General features: G+C 42.2%; 1 protein-coding gene across 4 annotated transcripts in view; it reads left to right on the top strand.

Annotated features, from left to right (window-relative positions):
* LENG8 (leukocyte receptor cluster member 8) overlaps positions 1-20,938 on the top strand; it is a 62,516-nt gene that overhangs the window by 19,023 nt on the left and 22,555 nt on the right. For all 4 annotated transcript variants that reach the window (XM_053690752.1, XM_053690750.1, XM_053690751.1 and 1 more), the window contains 3 exons: positions 12,415-12,706; positions 13,970-14,071; positions 15,602-15,670. In XM_053690752.1, the coding sequence (XP_053546727.1) occupies positions 12,415-12,706; positions 13,970-14,071; positions 15,602-15,670 (463 nt within the window). The remainder of the gene's footprint in view (positions 1-12,414; positions 12,707-13,969; positions 14,072-15,601; positions 15,671-20,938) is intronic.

The raw sequence follows: 20,938 nt of genomic DNA, 5'->3' as shown, positions 1-20,938 counted from the left end.
GAGTACTGAGGTTTTTCCTATACCTAAGAGACTTACTGAAATTGTTACTAAGGAGTGGGATAGACCCGGTGTGCCGTTCTCACCCCCTCCGATATTTAGAAAAATGTTTCCAATAGACGCCACCACAAGGGACTTATGGCAAACGGTCCCTAAGGTGGAGGGAGCAGTTTCTACCTTAGCTAAGCGTACCACTATCCCGGTGGAGGATAGCTGTGCTTTTTCAGATCCAATGGATAAAAAATTAGAGGGTTACCTTAAGAAAATGTTTGTTCAACAAGGTTTTATATTGCAACCCCTTGCATGCATTGCGCCGATCACGGCTGCAGCGGCATTCTGGATTGAGTCTCTGGAAGAGAACATTGGTTCAGCTACTCTGGACGACATTACGGACAGGCTTAGAGTCCTTAAACTAGCTAATTCATTCATTTCGGAGGCCGTAGTACATCTTACTAAACTTACGGCGAAGAATTCAGGATTCGCCATTCAGGCACGCAGGGCGCTGTGGCTAAAATCCTGGTCAGCTGATGTTACTTCTAAGTCTAAATTGCTTAATATACCTTTCAAAGGGCAGACCTTATTCGGGCCCGGGTTGAAAGAGATTATCGCTGACATTACAGGAGGTAAAGGCCATGCCCTGCCTCAGGACAAAGCCAAGACTAGACAGTCTAATTTTCGTTCCTTTCGTAATTTCAAAGCAGGAGCAGCATCAACTTCCTCTGCACCAAAACAGGAAGGAGCTGTTGCTCGCTACAGACAAGGCTGGAAACCTAACCAGTCCTGGAACAAGGGCAAGCAGACTAGAAAACCTGCTGCTGCCCCTAAAACAGCATGAATTGAGGGCCCCCGATCCGGGATCGGATCTAGTGGGGGGCAGACTTTCTCTCTTCGCCCAGGCTTGGGCAAGAGATGTTCAGGATCCCTGGGCGCTAGAGATAATATCTCAGGGATACCTTCTGGACTTCAAATACTCTCCTCCAAGAGAGAGATTTCATCTGTCAAGATTGTCAACAATCCAGACAAAGAAAGAGGCGTTTCTACGCTGCGTACAAGAGCTCTTGTTAATGGGAGTAATCCATCCAGTTCCACGATCGGAACAGGGACAGGGGTTTTACTCAAATCTGTTTGTGGTTCCCAAAAAAGAGGGAACTTTCAGACCAATCCTGGACTTAAAGATCCTAAACAAATTCCTAAGAGTTCCATCGTTCAAGATGGAGACTATTCGGACAATTTTACCTATGATCCAAGAGGGTCAGTACATGACCACTGTAGATTTAAAAGATGCTTACCTTCACATACCGATTCACAAAGATCATTATCGGTACCTAAGGTTTGCCTTCCTAGACAGGCATTACCAGTTTGTGGCTCTTCCATTCGGATTGGCTACAGCTCCAAGAATCTTCACAAAGGTTCTGGGTGCTCTTCTGGCGGTACTAAGACCGCGGGGAATCTCGGTAGCTCCATACCTAGACGACATTCTGATACAAGCTTCAAGCTTTCAAACTGCCAAGTCTCATACAGAGTTAGTGCTGGCATTTCTAAGGTCACATGGATGGAAGGTGAACGAAAAGAAAAGTTCACTCGTTCCACTCACAAGAGTTCCCTTCCTGGGGACTCTTATAGATTCTGTAGAAATGAAGATTTACCTGACAGAGGACAGGCTAACAAGACTTCAAAGTGCTTGCCGCACCCTTCATTCCATTCAACACCCGTCAGTGGCTCAATGCATGGAGGTAATCGGCTTAATGGTAGCGGCAATGGACATAGTACCCTTTGCACGCTTACACCTCAGACCACTGCAACTGTGCATGCTAAGTCAGTGGAATGGGGATTACTCAGACTTATCCCCTTTTCTGAATCTGGATCAAGAGACCAGAAATTCTCTTCTATGGTGGCTTTCTCGGCCACATCTGTCCAGGGGGATGCCATTCAGCAGACCAGACTGGACAATTGTAACAACAGACGCCAGCCTTCTAGGTTGGGGTGCCGTCTGGAATTCTCTGAAGGCTCAGGGACAATGGAGTCAGGAGGAGAGTCTCCTGCCAATAAACATTCTGGAATTGAGAGCAGTTCTCAATGCCCTCCTGGCTTGGCCCCAGTTGACAACTCGGGGGTTCATCAGGTTTCAGTCGGACAACATCACGACTGTAGCTTACATCAACCATCAGGGAGGGACAAGAAGCTCCCTAGCTATGATGGAAGTATCAAAGATAATTTGCTGGGCAGAGTCTCACTCTTGCCACCTGTCAGCAATCCACATCCCGGGAGTGGAGAACTGGGAGGCGGATTTCTTAAGTCGTCAGACTTTTCATCCGGGGGAGTGGGAACTTCATCCGGAGGTCTTTGCCCAAATACTTCGACGTTGGGGCAAACCAGAGATAGATCTCATGGCGTCTCGACAGAACGCCAAGCTTCCTCGTTACGGGTCCAGATCCAGGGATCCAGGAGCAGTCCTGATAGATGCTCTGACAGCACCTTGGGACTTCAGGATGGCTTACGTGTTTCCACCCTTCCCGTTGCTTCCTCGATTGATTGCCAGAATCAAACAAGAGAGAGCATCAGTGATTCTAATAGCACCTGCGTGGCCACGCAGGACTTGGTATGCAGACCTGGTGGACATGTCATCCTGTCCACCTTGGTCTCTACCTCTGAAACAGGACCTTCTGATACAGGGTCCCTTCAAACATCAAAATCTAACTTCTCTGAAGCTGACTGCTTGGAAATTGAACGCTTGATTTTATCAAGACGTGGGTTTTCTGAGTCAGTTATTGATACCTTAATACAGGCTAGGAAACCTGTTACCAGAAAGATTTACCATAAGATATGGCGTAAATACCTATATTGGTGTGAATCCAAAGGTTACTCTTGGAGTAAGGTTAGGATTCCTAGGATATTGTCTTTTCTACAAGAAGGTTTAGAAAAGGGTTTATCTGCTAGTTCATTAAAGGGACAGATCTCAGCTCTGTCCATTCTGTTACACAAACGTCTGTCAGAAGTTCCTGACGTCCAGGCTTTTTGTCAGGCTTTGGCCAGGATTAAGCCTGTGTTTAAAACTGTTGCTCCACCATGGAGTTTAAACCTTGTTCTTAATGTTTTACAGGGCGTTCCGTTTGAACCCCTTCATTCCATTGATATAAAGTTGTTATCTTGGAAAGTTCTATTTTTAATGGCTATTTCCTCGGCTCGAAGAGTCTCTGAATTATCAGCCTTACATTGTGATTCTCCTTATTTGATTTTTCATTCGGATAAGGTAGTCCTGCGTACTAAACTTGGGTTCTTACCTAAGGTAGTTACTAACAGGAATATCAATCAAGAGATTGTTGTTCCTTCTTTATGCCCAAATCCTTCTTCAAAGAAGGAACGTCTACTGCACAACCTGGATGTAGTCCGTGCTCTAAAATTTTACTTACAGGCAACTAAGGAATTTCGACAAACGTCTTCTGTTTGTCATTTACTCTGGGCAGAGGAGAGGTCAAAAAGCTTCCGCTACCTCTCTTTCTTTTTGGCTTCGTAGCATAATTCGTTTAGCTTATGAGACTGCTGGACAGCAGCCTCCTGAAAGAATTACAGCTCATTCTACTAGAGCTGTGGCTTCCACTTGGGCCTTCAAGAATGAGGCCTCTGTTGAACAGATTTGCAAGGCTGCAACTTGGTCTTCGCTTCATACTTTTTCCAAATTTTACAAATTTGACACTTTTGCTTCATCGGAGGCTATTTTTGGGAGACAGGTTCTTCAGGCAGTGGTTCCTTCTGTATAAAGAGCCTGCCTATCCCTCCCGTCATCCGTGTACTTTTGCTTTGGTATTGGTATCCCAGAAGTAATGATGACCCGTGGACTGATCACACTTAACAGAAGAAAACATAATTTATGCTTACCTGATAAATTCCTTTCTTCTGTAGTGTGATCAGTCCACGGCCCGCCCTGTTTTTAAGGCAGGTAAATATTTTTTAATTTATACTCCAGTCACCACTTCACCCTTGGCTTTTCCTTTCTCGTTGGTCCTTGGTCGAATGACTGGGAGTGACGTAGAGGGGAGGAGCTATATGCAGCTCTGCTGGGTGAATCCTCTTGCACTTCCTGTTGGGGAGGAGTAATATCCCAGAAGTAATGATGACCCGTGGACTGATCACACTACAGAAGAAAGGAATTTATCAGGTAAGCATAAATTATGTTTTTATATATGGAGAAGGTGATCATTTAGTGTTGTGGTCTTGACTCCTAAAGAAAAAGTCTGTGCGCAGGGACGAAAGGAAAGGATTCTGTACTAGTGCAAGCTTTTGGGAGACGTCAGAGAAGGAGGGGTCAGGCGGCCATTTCAAAACGGCCAGATGAGATCTAGTAAGTGTATTTTCTGCCAAATTTTATTTAGATGAAAATTGGGCTACAGTTTACTGTAAAGATCGTTATTTAACTAATCTAAATAAGTTACAGTAATTTTTGGGTTGACTGTCCCTTTAAGAGAAAATTGGATTAACCATTCACCCACTGTAGGGGCACTATCTTATTTCCATTTTCTGGGAATTATTTGTTTAGCTATGTGTAATTTCATGTGTGCCTTGGATTGTAGTTTGGGGTATCATGGAATAGCAGGACTAATCTATCTAAAGGGATAGTTCTACTGAATATTTTATTAATTTCTGTCGTTACGGAGTTCGAAAAAGGTTGAATAATGGGGCACGTCCACCATATGATACATGAAACCTTTTTGACTACATTTTCTCCAGCAGCAATCTGAAGTCTGAGGGAATATGTATTTAAGGCGTTGTTGGGTAAGATACCACCTTATTAGGAACTTGGTTAACTTCCAAGAGTGTGTTGATTTGGTTGTGTCGAAAGATTTTGTACCGTTCTTTAATTAAATCTTCTGTTGGGAGTTCCTTTTGCCACTTTTGTGTATAAGTAGGAAGGTTATCTTGTGGGGGTGAATTAAAGGGCCATTATACACCAAATTTTTCTTTGCATTAATGTGTTGTAGATCAGTTTATATATCCCACCTGGGAGTGTTTTTGTAACAATGTATAGTTTTGCTTATATTTTAATAACATTGTGCAGATTTTCAGACTCCTAACCCAGCCCCCACAGTGTCAGAAGTAGACTTAATTTTCTAGTCTACTGCCAGCTTCAGTTTGTATACTCTGTCTTTCCTTCTTAATATGAGGAGAGTTCATGGCTTAATTTGTTACTTGTGGGAAATACAGAACCTGGCCACAAGTAGGAGGAAAAGACACCCCAGCCAAAGGCTTAAATTCCTCCCCCACTTCCCTCATATCCTAGTCATAAGTGTCAGAAGATACGGAGTAGTTCCTTATGAAGGGTATCTACCCTTTGAAATGGGACTGGAGTTTTAAGTAGTGTTGTCAACCTCTGTGTCGTGTCGCTCTAGCTGTTGCTAGGGACGCGGCGCCTGCTGTATGCTCGTTGCCTAGGGAGGGAGTCAACTCCTCTCTGCGTGAGGCAGTGACGTCATCGCTGCACGCTTCCCCATTCAGAAGCCGGTCAGGATCTCCTGTGGCGCGAATCCGGCGTCTGTAAGTAACTTCAGTCCTACCTATCACTGCCCAAGTATAGAGGCGTTACTGTTCTCCTGGGTGTTATTGATTCTTATGCTGGACTGTTATACTGTTGCTGAACTCTGCTTGTCTGACCACTCTGCCTGTTATCCTCTATTGCTCTGGATTGCCTTACTGTTGCCAAACCCTGTCTGCCTGAACATCCTAGTGGTTTACCCCTGGACTGCCTTACTATTTCCAAACCCTGCCTGCCTGAGCATCCTAGTGGTTTGCCTCTGGACTTCCTTGCGGTTGCCAGGTCCTGCCTATCTGACCTTCCTGGTAGTTTGCCCATGAACTACCTTTCTCTGGTTTCCTGCCTGTTGCTGCCGAGGACTGTCCTGCCTGTGTTGAGTGCCACTTGCTCCATCTTGCAAACCTTCTCTGCTATGGGATATTCCCTATCATTCCGGCTCAACGCCGGGATAACAAGACTACTGTCAGAGTTCGGTCTGAGAGAGTATCCCTCGAGCACTACATTATACTTGGGCCATGGAGCCAGATGAGGTGGCATGAGCAGTTTATCTTCAAAGTGATTTTGTCAAAAAAAGGTTAAGTTGTTTGATACCACTGAGCCTTCCACCTCTGAGGGGTCCCTGTCTTTCATCTCCTAATACACATGCAGTTTCCCATAGCATACCTTATCCTCCATCTGGAGGAGGCATTTTACCTCCAGACTTCACTGCGCAGTTACAAACGGCGGGGCTATGGCCATTAGTGCTTTACCTCACCCTGCAAAGCGCAGGCGAAAAGTCAAATATTGCTATCCTTCCCAGGGGTCATCATCTAGTTTATGTGCTATATCTGATAGATGGTTATCTGATGATTAAGTTCTTTCTGATACTTTAGAGTGTGAACTTTCTGGGTCTGAATCGGCTGCCTCTAAGCCTCCAATTGCGGAGGAACCAGATTTTAGATTTAGGATGGAGCACTCGCGCTTTCTTTTAAAGGAAGTTCTGGCTAGCTTAGAGGTTCCAGAGGCCAAGCTGCCTGAAGAACCTTTAATTCCTAAACTGGATAGAGTTTATGAAGACAGGGTTGCTCCTCACTTTCCCTGTTCCTGTAAAGATGGCCAACATTATTAAAGGGAAACTGAACCCAATTTTTTTTTCTTTCATGATTCAGATAGAGCATGCAATTTTAAGCAACTTTCTATTTTACTCCTATTAAGTTTTCTTCATTCTCTTGCTATCTTTATATACAATGTCACAATATATGCAGATCACCTTTGTTTGGTAAAAAAAATCAGAACAAGATAGTATAAAAAGCAATGTATATAATCCAAGAGCCTGTTTTTCACCTCCACAATGGATAAGAAGCATAAACTGTGGAGTGTAAGGGATGCCTTTTTTCTATTGCAAACTGCTGCGTGTATATGAAAACATATCCAGATCTTTATAGCTTCATATCTACTTTACAAAAATAATTATAAAGCCATAAAAAAGTATTTTCACACAAACACACCAGTCCTAGCAGATCAATGTCTCATTTACACAAACACAGCTAAAGTGTTTGACAAATACACTCGAACCTTGCCAGATATTGTCAGTATTCCAATTTTTTTTTTCCTACTGTGAGGAGCATTTGATTACGCTCCTTACATTAGAACTGACGTCACCACCAATGAGAAGCATGGGATCGCGGAAGCGTGCACAGCAGAGCGCAATCCCATGCTGAAGACAAGGTGTCGTCAGACAATGGCACGCATGCGCTGTACAACGGATCCTCACAGGAGCGCTTATACCTGAAGCGGCTGAACGTATTCACAGAAACGATCTGGGCTTCGTAAGTATTACAAATTTTAGTGTTCACATACTAATAAATACTTTTTCCTTTAGGTTGACAAAGGTCAGGAGGGGTACAATAACTACACATACCATGCTAAATCCAATAAAGGAGAGAAAATATGAGTGCATAATGTCCCTTTAAGAAACTGGTCCCGGACTCTCAATTGGAGTTGTGGGGTTCCGTCCCTAAGTTAGATGGCACTGTCTCCACGCTTGCAAAACGCACTACTATCCCACTGGAGGATAGTTTGTAGGTCAAAGAGCCCATGGATAAAAAATTGGAAACTGTTAAAGATGTTTCAACATTCAGGATATTTATTTCAACCAGCGGCGACAGTTACTGCGGTTGCGGGAGCATCTACCTACTGGTGTGACTCCTTATCGGAATGATTGAGGTGGAAGGTCCCCACAATATTCTTAAAATAATTAAGGCTTTAAGGGTTGCTAATTCTTTTATTTGTGATGCAAATATGCTAATTTGTTTAAATGCTAAAACTGCTGGGTTTTCTGTTCAGGCCTGCCAGGCTCTGTGGCTGAAGTGAGAAAGGTGCGGCGTCGCTCAGTCCATGTCACACGACAGAACAAGCGATCTCTTTCAGAATCCAGAAAGTGGGTAGTAGGTCCGTATTGGAGCGGTGCCAGCACAAAATGGGTTTGAGCAGACCAAGATACAATGTAGGGAAGGACAGGTGGCGCTCCAGGGTAAAAGTTAGTCTCTTTATTCAAAAATTCTTTAAAATAACAACACTCATGTTGCAAACAAATGGTGGAGGAGGAGGAGGAGACCTTACATGTTTTGTACCCTGCGGCACTTAATCATAGGTATAAAAAGAACAGATCTAAGGGACAAGCTAATAATTTTCGTCCCTTTGCTCAAGGTTACGGAATTGGGTTCAAGTCTCTTCCACCCAAGGGCAGATTCCTTCTCACAAATCTGTCATCAAAACCAGAGAGGAGGGATGCCTTTCTGGGGTGTGTTCGGGATCTGTCCTCAGTAGTCATTGTTCCGGTTCCCATAAAGGAATGAGGCTTGGGATACTACTCTAATCTTTTTGTGGTCCCAAAGGAGCGAACTTTCCGCCCAATTCTGGACCTAAAGTGCTTTAAAAAGTTTCTGAACGTCCCCTCGTTCAAGATGGAGACGATAAGGTCTATCCTTCCCTTAGTCCAGAAGGAACAATTCATGACCACTATAGATCTGAAGGATGCTTACCTTCCCAATGTCCCAATTCTCAGGGAACACTTTCAGTACCTAAGGTTTGCCTTCCTGGACCAGCTCTTCCGTTTGGCCTAACTACTGCCCCAATCGTTTTCTCAAAGGTTCTGGGGGTCTCTTAGCAGTGACCAGAACCCAGGGCATTGCAGTAACACCTTACACGGACGATATTCTGGTACAAGCACCATCCTTTAGCGGAAGAAAATTCGGAATCTCTTTTCTCTCTTCTTCGATCCCACGGATGGAAGATGAACTTAGAAAGACAATAGTTCCCTTATTCCAAGCACCAGGGTAGAATTTCTGGGCACTATAATAGACACTAGTCATGAGGATATATCTTTCAGACCAGAGACTCTGTAAGCTGGCTTCAACATGTCTTGCCCTCCGGACCTCCTCAAGGCCCTCTGTGGCGCAGTGTATGGAAGTGATTGGTCTCATGGTGTCAAGCACAGACATAATTCCCTTTTTCCAGGTTCCGTCTCGGACCGTTACAGCTGTGCATGCTGAGACAGCGGAATGGCAATCATTTGGATCTGTCTCAACAGATCTCTGAACAACCGGTCGAGAGAATCGCTCTCTTGGTGGCTCTGTCGAGAATCCTGAGGGACATCCTTTTTAAGACCATCCTGGCAGATTGTGACTACAGATGCAAGTCTCTCAGGATGGGGAGCAGTTTGGGGAGTCAAAAAGGCTCAGGGCCTTTGGTCTCGGGAGGAGAGCTCTCTTCCGATAAACATTCTGGAACGTCAAGCAATATTTAATGCTCTGAAGGCTTGGCCCCGTCTGGGTTTGTCCCAGTTTATCAGATTCCAATCAGACAATATCGCCTTGGTGGCCTACATCAACCACCAGGGAGGAACGAGGAGCTCCCTAGCAATGAGGGAGGTATCTCGGATTCTGGAGTGGGTGGAGGCCCACAACTGTACGCTGTCAGCGAACCACGTTCCAGGTGTGGACCACTGAGAAGCGGATTATTTCAGCAGACAATCCTTTCATCCAGGGAAATGGTCTCTCCAGCCCGAGGTGTTTGCGGAGATATGCAACAGGTGGGGGACTCCGGAGATAGATCTCATAACGTCCTGTCTCAATACCCAGGTATGGGTCGAGATCCAGGGATCCTCAGGCGGAGCTAATAGATGCATTAGTGGTGCCTTGGAGGTTCAGTCTATTATACCTTTTCTGCCATTATCTCTCCTTCCTTGAGTAGTGGCCCGCATCAAGCAGGAGCGGGCATCAGTGATTCTGATTGCTCAATCGTGGCCGCGAAGGATGTGGTTTGTAGATCTAGTGGGGATGTCGTCATCTCCTCCATGGAAGTCACCTTGTTCCAGCAGATCTCTGATTTTTGTTCATCAAAATCTAGATTCTCTGAGGCTTACTGTGTGGAGATTGAACGCTTAGTCATAGCCAAGAGAGGTTTCTCTGAGAGAGTTATTAATACTCTCATTCAAGCTCATAAGCCGGTTACTCGTCGCATCTATCATAAGGTGTGGAGGACCTACTTATTCTGGTGTGAAGAGTGTGGATTTCCCTGGCATAAGGTCACGGTTTCCAGGATTCTTTCCTTTCTCCAGGGTGTCCTGGAGAAGGGCCTTTCTGCTAGCTCCCTTAAGGGACAGATTGTGGCCCTATCTGTTTGACTGCACAAGAGGCTTGCTGAGCTTCCAGATGTTCAGTCTTTTGTTCATGCTCTGGCTAGAATTAGGCCTGTGTTTAGATCTAGCGCTCCTCCTTGTTTAAATCTTGTTCTTAAAGTTTTACAGAAGGCTCCGTTTGAGCCTATGCATGTAGTTGACATTAAATCACTGTCTTGGAAGGTTCTTTTTCTACTGGCTATTGCTTCAGCTCGCAGAGTCTCTGAAATGGCTGCCTTGCAATGTTAACCTCCTTACCTAGTATTTCATGCTGATAAGGAGGCTGTTCTTCATACTGGGTTTAGGTGTTCTTCCTAAGGTCGTTTCAGATCGCAACATCAATCAGGAGATTTTGGTTCCTTCCTTGTGTCCTAATCCTCCTCCATCGAAGGAACGGTTACTTCATAATTTGGATGTGGTTCGGGCCTTGAAGTTTGATCTTCAGGCTACGAAGGAATTTAGACACTTGTTCTTTGTTGTCTATACTGGGAAGTGTACAGGGCAGAAGGCCTTGTACACTTTATTTTTTTTTTTTTGGTTGAGGAGCATTATTCCCTTATGAGACAGCGGGACATAAGCCTCCTCAGAGGATTAAGGCTCTTTCAAGTAGAGCAGTGGCTTCCTCTTGGGCCTTCAAGAATGAGGCTTCTATGGATCAGATTTGTAGGGTGGCTACCTGGTCCTCACGTTTTTTTTTTTGGTTTTTTTTTTCTAAATTTTACAAGTTTGATTTTTCTTCGGCTGAAGCATCTTTTGGGAGAAGGGTTTTGCAGACTGTGGTGACCTCAGAATAGGGTCTACCTCCTTTTTTGCCCTCCCTTTCATTCAGTGTCCTCTGGAGCTTGAGTATGTTTCCCTCAAGTAAGGAATGAAGCCGTGGACTCTCCTCATATTAAGAAGGAAAACATAAATTATGCTTAGCAGATTTCCTTTCCTTCTGTATGAGAGTCCACAGCCCCCGCCAGTATTTTCTGAAGGGCAGACCTAAATTTTGTTTTGTTTTTCTTCTGGCACCATTTATACCCTGATATTTCTCCTACTGTTCCTTGTTCCCTTGGTAGAATGGGATATAAGGGAAGTGGGGGAGGTATTTAAGCCTTTGGCTGGGGTATCTTTGCCTCCTCCTGGTGGCCGGGTTCTGTATTTCCCACAAGTAAGGAATGAATCCGTGGACTCTCCTCATACAGAAGGAAAGGAAATGAACTGTTAAGCAAAATTTTGTTTTTCATATGCAGGGGAGGGGGGGGGGAGTGTCTGCTATCAAACACTTTCCCTGGGTGTTCCTGCTATCCTAATCAACAGTGCTAAACTTGGAGCTTCTAAGAGTTTAAAAATAAATACATTTATACTGTATTTTTAGATCAGTATCTGTGCATACTCTTCTTTATAGTAGTATCACATAGTTATATGAAAATTGGTGTCTACTGTCCCTTTTAAGTATTGTGTATAAAAGATAGTGTGTGCTGGATGGTAAGATGAACTACATAGTTGTTGTTTGACTCTAGTGCGAGCATGCAGTAATTCTGATTTGTGTTAATGGGTATTAAATGAATTAATTGGTTATATCGTAGCCATGGAGTAAAAAAACCATTTCCGACATCTTGTAATTGAGTCTGTGGAATTTTTTTTGATGAATCTGTGAGATTAGTATCAATCCATTTATATCTAGATTTGATTCCTGTGGTGAGCCATATCCTATTTTAAATTCAGTATTGTGGAATATGGGGGTGAGGGGGGGAAAGGGATACTCGATAGTGTAGGGAGTTTGCTTAGGAGGTTTGTCCAAACATATTTCAGCTTTAAAGTCAGTCACTTAATTATTTGTGGGCTTTATATGTCAAAATGAATTACCGTTAAAGCATAAAAGGACACTCAACACTGGAAGTGTTACTCTAGTAGCTTATTTATGGCTGTTATCTGGCTTCAACAATGGACTGGGGTTGGGAAACCAGCAGTAGAGTAACCACCAGTGTTTATGCATTCGCTAATAGGAGTGGCTAATATAACATATGCTATTGTCTTTTACCGTTTGCTCAAAATTAGGTTGTGGTCATGTCGAGCGCAGATGCGGAATTGTAGTTTATCTTTTTACCTGTAAGATGGTTGCTAATTGCACATAAGCATAACAGAAGCCATTTTAAGCATGCAGAATATTATAATAAAGTATTAAAATTGCATTTTTCAAACCACTATTAAATGTGTATTTAACTTTATACTCAATGTTTATTAGAAATGATCAAGGCCTTAACAAGAAAAATCGCAAAAAAAATGTACCTATGGATTTTGAGGACCCTGAAAAAGAATTTAAGAAGGAAAAAAGGGCAGCTCGTTTTCAGCATGGCCATGGTCCCAAGAAGTTGCGCATGGAACCCCTTGTATTGCAGATCAACAACGTAGATCCCAGTGGATCTGACCACCTTGACTGGAATGAACTAAAAATTGTTGGTACTTGTCAAGACATCACTAAACATTATTTGCGATTAACATGTGCTCCAGATGCATCAACAGTGCGACCAGTACCAGTAAGATTACGTTTTTGTGTTTTCCAGAGTTTGCAAAAAGTTTGTGTTAAGTATAAAAAATTTTTTTTGTAAAGTTTATTTACATACATCATATTTATATTTAGTTATCTATATTGATGCAACGATCTCCTCCAAAGCTTGGAGCATTTAGAATTGGTTTGTTTTTATTCTTCACATGTTTCATTTTTCGGATGTAAAAATATTTATTTGTGACATTAACAAACGTGAATACAAAACATAAAATTATGATCCACCTGCCATATTTAATAAGTTTAATTTATTGGTTTGTATATATTCCAGTAAATAGTGCAAAATTATTTTACATTTGAGTAAACTTTCTGAGCCTTCATTAACACCTTAAATGCAGCACAACCTCACATCGCTAGTCTAAGAGCTTTTCTTAGCTGTTTCGTGCTTATGTTTACATGTACATTTCCATGTTTCTTTTGGAGGGGTTTCTGTGAGTTACTCATAAATTTTTATTTATCTTTTTTAAATAGAATAATATTTAAGAAAATAACTAGTTTAAAGAAATACAGGAATACCTCACTTTACAGCGCTTCACTAATACAGGGCTTTGTGGAACTGAAGTTCAACCTCCTAGGATTTTGAAACAGTGCTGTAATCTTAGTGAGATTGCGAGAAAAGTGACTTGCATCATTTTGTCCTTGATACTTAAGTTCAGTAAAAGTTAATTAAAGTCAGAAATTTTTATTTTTGTCACTTTGCAACAATTTACAACATTTGCAGAAAATGGGTAGGTATAATATCTAACCCTACAATGTGATATTTTTACATAGTACATATGACAAAATCCAAAAAAAAAATTTCAAATAAAATTAACAAAAAATTTACTCTTTCCCTGCCTGCAAGTCAGTTACATGTATAAGCTGTATTATGAATTTTAAATATTGCCTAAATGATGAAAGATGTTCCATGCCCTCTCCCAGTTGTCCAATGTTTAAAGATTATTATTATTATTATTATTCCAAAATCCAAACCCTTTCCGGTCCCAAGGAGTTTGGATAATTGGGTTTCTACCTGTATTATAATACACTACAGAGCCAATTTACTTCAAGTTTTCAGGGTTTGTAAATTCCGGTCTTAAATAAAATGACAACCTATAGCTAAATCTTTGTTTCCATTTAGATGCATTATTTACAATTTGTGTTTAAAACTGTTTTATATTGAAACTGACTGTACTACAGTGCAGCCATAATAATTACCTATATGTTCATGTGTATAATTTTGTTTGATTCACAGGTTTTGAGAAAGTCTCTATCAATGGTGAAGATACATTTTAAGGAGAAACAAGATTATGCTTTTGCTTGTGAACAGATGAAGTCAATTCGCCAAGATTTAACGGTATGCAGAAATCAAATTACAGCTGATAATTGAAAGCGGTCTGCAAGTTGATAATAGGAGTAAATTAGAAAGTTGCTTAAAATTGCATGCTCTATCTGAATCACAAAATATAAAATTTGGGTTCAGTGTCCTTTTAAGGCATTTCAGACAAAAACTTCTCCAAAAGACCAGAGTTTTTTTTTTTTTTTAAATCATTTTTGGCATCACTCCATCTGAAATCATGCCTTGTTTTTTGTTTTATTTAACTATCAAAACTATAATTTTTTTTCTTTAGTAGACATTCCAATGTATTGAACTAGGCCCATTTTGGTATATTTCCTGCCACCATTTCGCTGCCCAAATGTGGTCATATTAAAACATTGTTTATTATTTTTTACAAACTTTGGGGTTCTCACTGAAAGTATTTACATACTGTGCGTGCAATCATATACACAAATGGCTGTAAAAGCTTCTCGGGGATCCCATTGGTTCAGAAATAGCAGACATGCATGCTTTGCTGTTGCCTTTTTGTAGTTAGGCCACTAATTGCAGCTTCAACACCACACTTCTGAAATTCCTGGCAGTGAAGGGTTTAGTCGGGTAGCTTGTAAGGTTAAAGGGACATAAAACAAAATGGGATAGAGACAAAATATAATAGGTACTTACTTTACCTGCAAATTTATACTTCAGTGCCTCGCCATTAACTTTCTTTTTAGTTTCTGAATTGTAAAGCTCCCCCCACACTTTTTCTTCTATGGTTGTATCTATATCTATTTTGGTAGAATGCAAAAATGCATAGGGATTATCTCCTGGAGCATGCCTAGAAGGTGTGAACTCAGTTGAAATACAATGCCTGTATCTAAACATTGATAAGGGTGGGTGGAGCTGACCATGGCTTTGTAACTAATTTTGCTTATTTTTGAAAATTATTTTAAAATACTTGCCAGTAATTTTTAAACTTTTTTTATTTTTTTTATTTAATGCAAACTATTTTACTCAATTAGCCCTTTTAGGATATGCACATATCTCGACATGTTTTATGGCACTTTAAGTTTACCTACCTGTAGTGTACAGATTACCCTTCCACCTGATACCTCCAACCTTTGATACCTCCCACCCTCCTATACCTACCTGATTTTTCCTAAACTGCTCTTCACTCACCCTGCACTGATCCCCACCATCTTAGGTACTTTGAGGCAGTCTGCCAATGTGAAGTTTTGGTGTGGTTTTTTTTTTTTTTTTCCTTTCCACCTCCTTGATCCCTCCCAAACAGCTCTCTAACCCCCTCTCTAACTAGTGTCTGCTAGTACACAATTTATAGAAATTTTGTTTTTATATGCATGTGAAAGTGCAACACACTAATATCTGTAGAAATCCAGATCTTATTATGTTTAACTTTCACAAGATTAAATCTGGTTCCGAAAATAGCCGAATGCTGCTGGCAGCGGCCATATTCAGCATTTGTTTGCCAACGAAACCACAGAATGCACATTCCTACAAATCATACATTTGTTTATGATCGACCTCCTTTTGTGGTTTTATTTTCTGTAGGTCCAGGGAATTCGCACAGAGTTTACAATAGAAGTATATGAAACGCATGCGCGGATAGCATTAGAAAAGGTATGTTTATTTTGGGTTTTTTTTGTTTTTGTTTTTTTAAGTGTCTGTCTAAAGTATATGTTTAGTTATGCATTATAAAACTGTATATTATTATTATTATTATTATTTATTATTATATAGCGCCAGCAGATTACGCAGCGCTATACAAGTAATAATAAAACATTACAGGGATTCATTACATACACAAACAAACAAGTACAGTATTGGGGTACATTAGTTGTAGGTTCAATAATTGAGTTATACAAAAGGAGAGGAATGCCCTGCCCTTGAGCACAATCAGTAGTAAATACAAAGTGGCCTACAGGTAGAGAGGCTCTCAAGCTTACAATCTAAAGGAGAGGGAATGGACACAGAAGGAAAGGAGAAAGGAAATAAGTCTGATATAATTCAGGGTAAACAGAGTGAGTAGTGATGTAAGCAAACGATAAGAAAGTGTGTGGTGAGTGGGCAAATGAGGATTGGAAAAGAGTAACAGAATGTGGTTAAGTGTCAGTACAGAGGCTGTGTGAATGAAGTAGTGTTTCTATCCTGGATTATTAGTGACAGTATACTTTCATTATTTATATTGCCACCTTTACATGTAATTTAACTCTGAAAAATGTAGATTTCTCCAACATTGGTGTGTCCGGTCCACGGTGTCATCCATTACTTGTGGGAATATTCTCTTCCCTAACAGGAAATGGCAAAGATCACAGCAAAAGCTGTCCATATAGCCCCTCCTTGGCTCCGCCCCCCCCAGTCATTCTCTTTGCCGCTCTGAACAAGTAGCATCTCCACGGAGATGGTGAAGAGTATGTGGTGTTTAGTTGTAGTTTTTTATTCTTCTATCAAAAGTTTATTTTGAAATGGTACTGGTATGTACTATTTACTCTGAAACAGAAAGAGATGAAGAGTTCTGTTTAAAAGAGGAGTATGATTTTAGCAGTAACTAAAATCAATTGCTGTTCCCACGCAGGACTGTTGAGCCTAGAGAGAACTTCAGTTGGGGGGGAACAGTTTGCAGACTTTTCTGCTCAAGGTATGACTAGCCATTTTTCTAACAAGACTGTGTAATGCTGGAAGGCTGTCACTTTACCTCATGGGGATCGGTAAGCCATTTTCTTAGACTCAGATAGAATAAAGGGCTTATTATGGGCTAATAACTGGTGGACACTTTTAAGGGCTAAATCGATTGTTTATTTAAGTTATTATTAAGGTTTTGAAGTGGATTTCAAACTTTTTAATATTTGGGGAACGTTTTTATCGCCAGGCACTAGTTAAGACACCTTCCCAGTCAGGAAGGGCCTTTCTCTGTAGTAGGCAGAGCCTCATTTTCGCGCCATTATTGCGCAGTTTCTTTTGAGTGCAGTGCATGCAGCTGCATGTGAGAGGGTCTGGTATCCACAGAAAACGTTTCTAGAAGGCTGGAATTGGTATCGTATACCCCCCTGGGATAAGTGAAGTCGCAGCAAAGGCTGTGGCTGGGACTGTAGTGGGGTTAAATTGCAAAACGGCTCCGGTTTCCGCATTTTAAGGGTTAACAGCTTCAAAATTGCATTCAATACTTTGAATGCATTAAGACACTGTGGTGAAATTTTGGTAAAGTTTGGATAATTCCTTCATAGTTTTTCACATATTCAGTAATAAAGTGTGCCTTGTTTAACATTTAAAGAGACAGTAACTGTTTTGTTTAAAAACGGTTTTTGGGCTTTATTAACCAGTTTAAGCCTGTTTAACATGTCTGTACCTCTCCTTCTGTGTCTATACCAGTTATGCCCGCGCAGGCGACCCCTAGTACTTCTAGCGCGCCAATGCTTGTTACTATGCAACAATTGACGGCAGTAATGGATAACTCCATAGCTAATATTTTATCCAAAATGCCAGCATTTCAGAGAAAGCGCGATTGCTCTGTTTTAAACACTCTAGAGCAGGAGGGCGCTGATGATAATTTATCTCATACCCTCACACCAGTCTGAAGTGGCAGTGAGGGAGGGTTTGTCAGATGGAGAAATTTCTGATACAGGAAGAATTTCTCAGCAGGCAGAACCTGATGTTGTGACATTTAAATTAGAGCATCTCCGTGCATTACTTAAGGAGGTGCTATCTACTCTGGATGATTGTGACAATCTGGTCATCCCAGAAAAATTGTGCAAGATGGGCAAGTTCCTAGAGGTCCCGGTGCACCCTGATCTGATGCCTTTCCGATACCTAAAAGGGTCGCGGACATTGAGAATAAGGAGTGGGAGAAGCCAGGCATACCTTTTTGTCCCTCCTCCTATATTTAAGAAATTGTTCCCCATGGTTGACCCCAGGAAGGACACATGGCAAACAGTCCCTAAGGTCGAGGGGGCGGTTTCTACACTAGCCAAACGCACGACCATTCCCATTGAGGACAATTGTGCTTCCAAAGATCCTATGGATAAAAAATTGGAGGGCTTGCTTAAAAAGATTTTTGTACAGCAAGGATACCTCCTTCAACCTATTTCGTGCATTATTCCTGTCACTACAGCGGCGTGGTTCTGGTTTGAGGAACTGGAAAAGTCGCTCAGTAGGGAGACTCCATATGAGGAGGTCATGGACAGAGTTCACGCACTCAAGTTAGCTAATTCCTTTAATTTAGACGCCGCTTTGCAGTTAGCGAAATTAGCGGCGAAAAATTCAGGGTTTGCAATTGTGGCGGGTAGAGCGCTCTAGCTAAAGTCTTGGTCGGCGGATGTATCTTCCAAGACAAAATTGCTTAATATTCCTTTCAAGGGTAAGACCCTTTTTGGGCCAGAATTGAAGGAAATTATTTCAGATATCTCTGGGGGAAAGGGCCATGCCCTCCCTCAAGATAGGCCTTTCAAGGCTAAGAATAAGTCCAATTTTCGTTCCTTTCGCAACTTCAGGAACGGACCGGCTTCTAACTCTGCAGCCTCTAGACAAGAGGGTAACGCTTCCCAGACTAAACCAGCTTGGAAACCAATGCAAGGCTGGAACAAGGGTAAACAAGCCAAGAAGCCTGCTGCTGCTACCAAAACAGCATGAAGGGGTAGCCCCCGATCCGGGACCGGATCTAGTAGGGGGCAGACTCTCTCTCTTTGCTCAGGCTTGGGCAAGAGATGTTCAGGATCCCTGGGCACTAGAAATAGTCTCTCAGGGTTATCTTCTAGAATTCAAGGAACTACCCCCAAGGGGAAGGTTCCACATTTCTCACTTATCTTCAAAACCAAATAGACAGGCATTCTTACATTGTGTAGAAGACCTGTTAAAGATGGGAGTGATACACCCAGTTCCAACTGTGGAACAAGGTCAGGGGTTTTACTCAAATCTGTTTGTAGTTCCCAAAAAAGAGGGAACCTTCAGACCAATTCTGGATTTAAAAATTCTAAACAAATTTCTCAGAGTTCCATCGTTCAAAATGGAAACCATTCTAACAATTTTTTACCTGCAATCCAGGAGGGTCAATATATGACTACCGTGGATTTAAAGGATGCGTATCTACATATTCCTATCCACAAAGATCATCATCAGTTCCTAAGGTTCGCCTTTCTGGACAAACATTATCAGTTCGTGGCTCTTCCATTCGGACTAGCCACTGCTCCCAGAATTTTCACAAAGGTGCTCGGGTCCCTTCTAGCGGTTCTAAGACCAAGGGGCATTGCAGTGGCACCTTACCTGGACGACATTCTAATTCAAGCGTCGTCTCTTTCCAAGGCAAAGGCTCATACAGACATCGTTCTAGCCTTTCTCAGATCTCACGGGTGGAAGGTGAACGTAGAAAAGAGTTCCCTGTATCCGTCAAGAGTTCCCTTTTTGGGAACTTTAATAGATTCTTTAGAAATGAAGATCTTCTTGACAGAAGTCAGAAAGTCAAAGCTTCTAAACGCTTGTCAAGTTCTTCTCTCTATTCTACAGCCTTCCATAGCTCAGTGCATGGAAGTAGTAGGGTTGATGGTGGCAGCAATGGATATAGTTCCTTTTGCTCAAATTCATTTAAGACCATTACAACTGTGCATGCTCAAGCAGTGGAATGGGGATTATACAGACTTGTCCCCAAAGATTCAAGTAGACCAGATAACCAGAGACTCACTCCGTTGGTGGTTGTCCCAGGATCACCTGTCTCAGGGAATGAGTTTCCGCAGACCAAAGTGGGTCATTGTCACGACCGACGCCAGTCTATTAGGCTGGGGCGCGGTCTGGGACTCCCTGAAAGCTCAGGGTCTATGGTCTCGGGAAGAGTCCCTTCTTCCGATAAACATACTGGAACTGAGAGCGATATTCAATGCTCTCAAGGCTTGGCCTCAACTAGCGAAGGCCGGATTCATAAGATTCCAGTCGGACAACATGACGACTGTAGCTTACATCAATCATCAGGGGGGAACAAAGAGTTCCTTGGCGATGAGAGGTATCCAAAATCATCAAATGGGCGGAGGATCACTCCTGCCACCTATCTGCAATCCACATCCCAGGAGTAGACAACTGGGAGGCGGTTTACCTGAGTCGTCAGACTTTCCATCCGGGGGAGTGGGAACTCCACCCGGAGGTGTTTGCCCAGTTGACTCAATTATGGGGCATTCCAGACATGGATCTGATGGTGTCCCGTCAGAACTTCAAGGTTCCTTGCTACGGGTCCAGATCCAGGGATCCCAAGGCGACTCTAGTGGATGCATTAGTGGCGCCTTGGTCGTTCAACCTAGCTTATGCGTTTCCACCGTTCCCTCTCCTCCCCAGGCTTGTAGCCAGGATCAAACAGGAGAAGGCCTTGGTGATTCTGATAGCTCCTGCGTGGCCGCGCAGGACTTGGTATGCAGACCTGGTGAATATGTCATCGGCTCCACCATGGAAGCTACCTTTGAGACAGGATCTTCTAATACAAGGTCCATTCGAACATCCAAATCTAGTTTCTCTACAGCTGACTGCTTGGAAATTGAAAGTTTGATTTTATCCAAGCGTGGGTTTTCAGATTCTGTGATGGGTACTCTGGTCCAAGCCAGAAAACCTGTGACTAGAAAGATTTACCATAAAATATGGAAAAGATATATCTGTTGGTGTGAATCCAAGGGATTCTCCTGGAGTAAGATTAAAATTCCTAAAATCCTCTCCTTTCTTCAAGAAGGTTTGGATAAGGGATTGTCAGTGAGTTCTCTAAAAGGACATATTTCTGCTTTATCTGTCTTGTTACACAAACGAGTGGCAGCTGTGCCAGATATACAAGCTTTTGTACAGGCTTTGGTCAGAATCAAGCCTGTTTACAGACCTTTGACTCCTCCTTGGAGTCTAAATTTAGTTCTTTCAGTTCTTCAAGGG

Source organism: Bombina bombina, chromosome 8, assembly GCF_027579735.1.
Source record: "Bombina bombina isolate aBomBom1 chromosome 8, aBomBom1.pri, whole genome shotgun sequence".
In the NCBI taxonomy this organism is placed as follows: domain Eukaryota; kingdom Metazoa; phylum Chordata; class Amphibia; order Anura; family Bombinatoridae; genus Bombina; species Bombina bombina.
The sequence above is the reverse complement of the archived record's forward strand: the minus strand, read 5'-3'. Positions and strand labels throughout refer to the sequence as shown.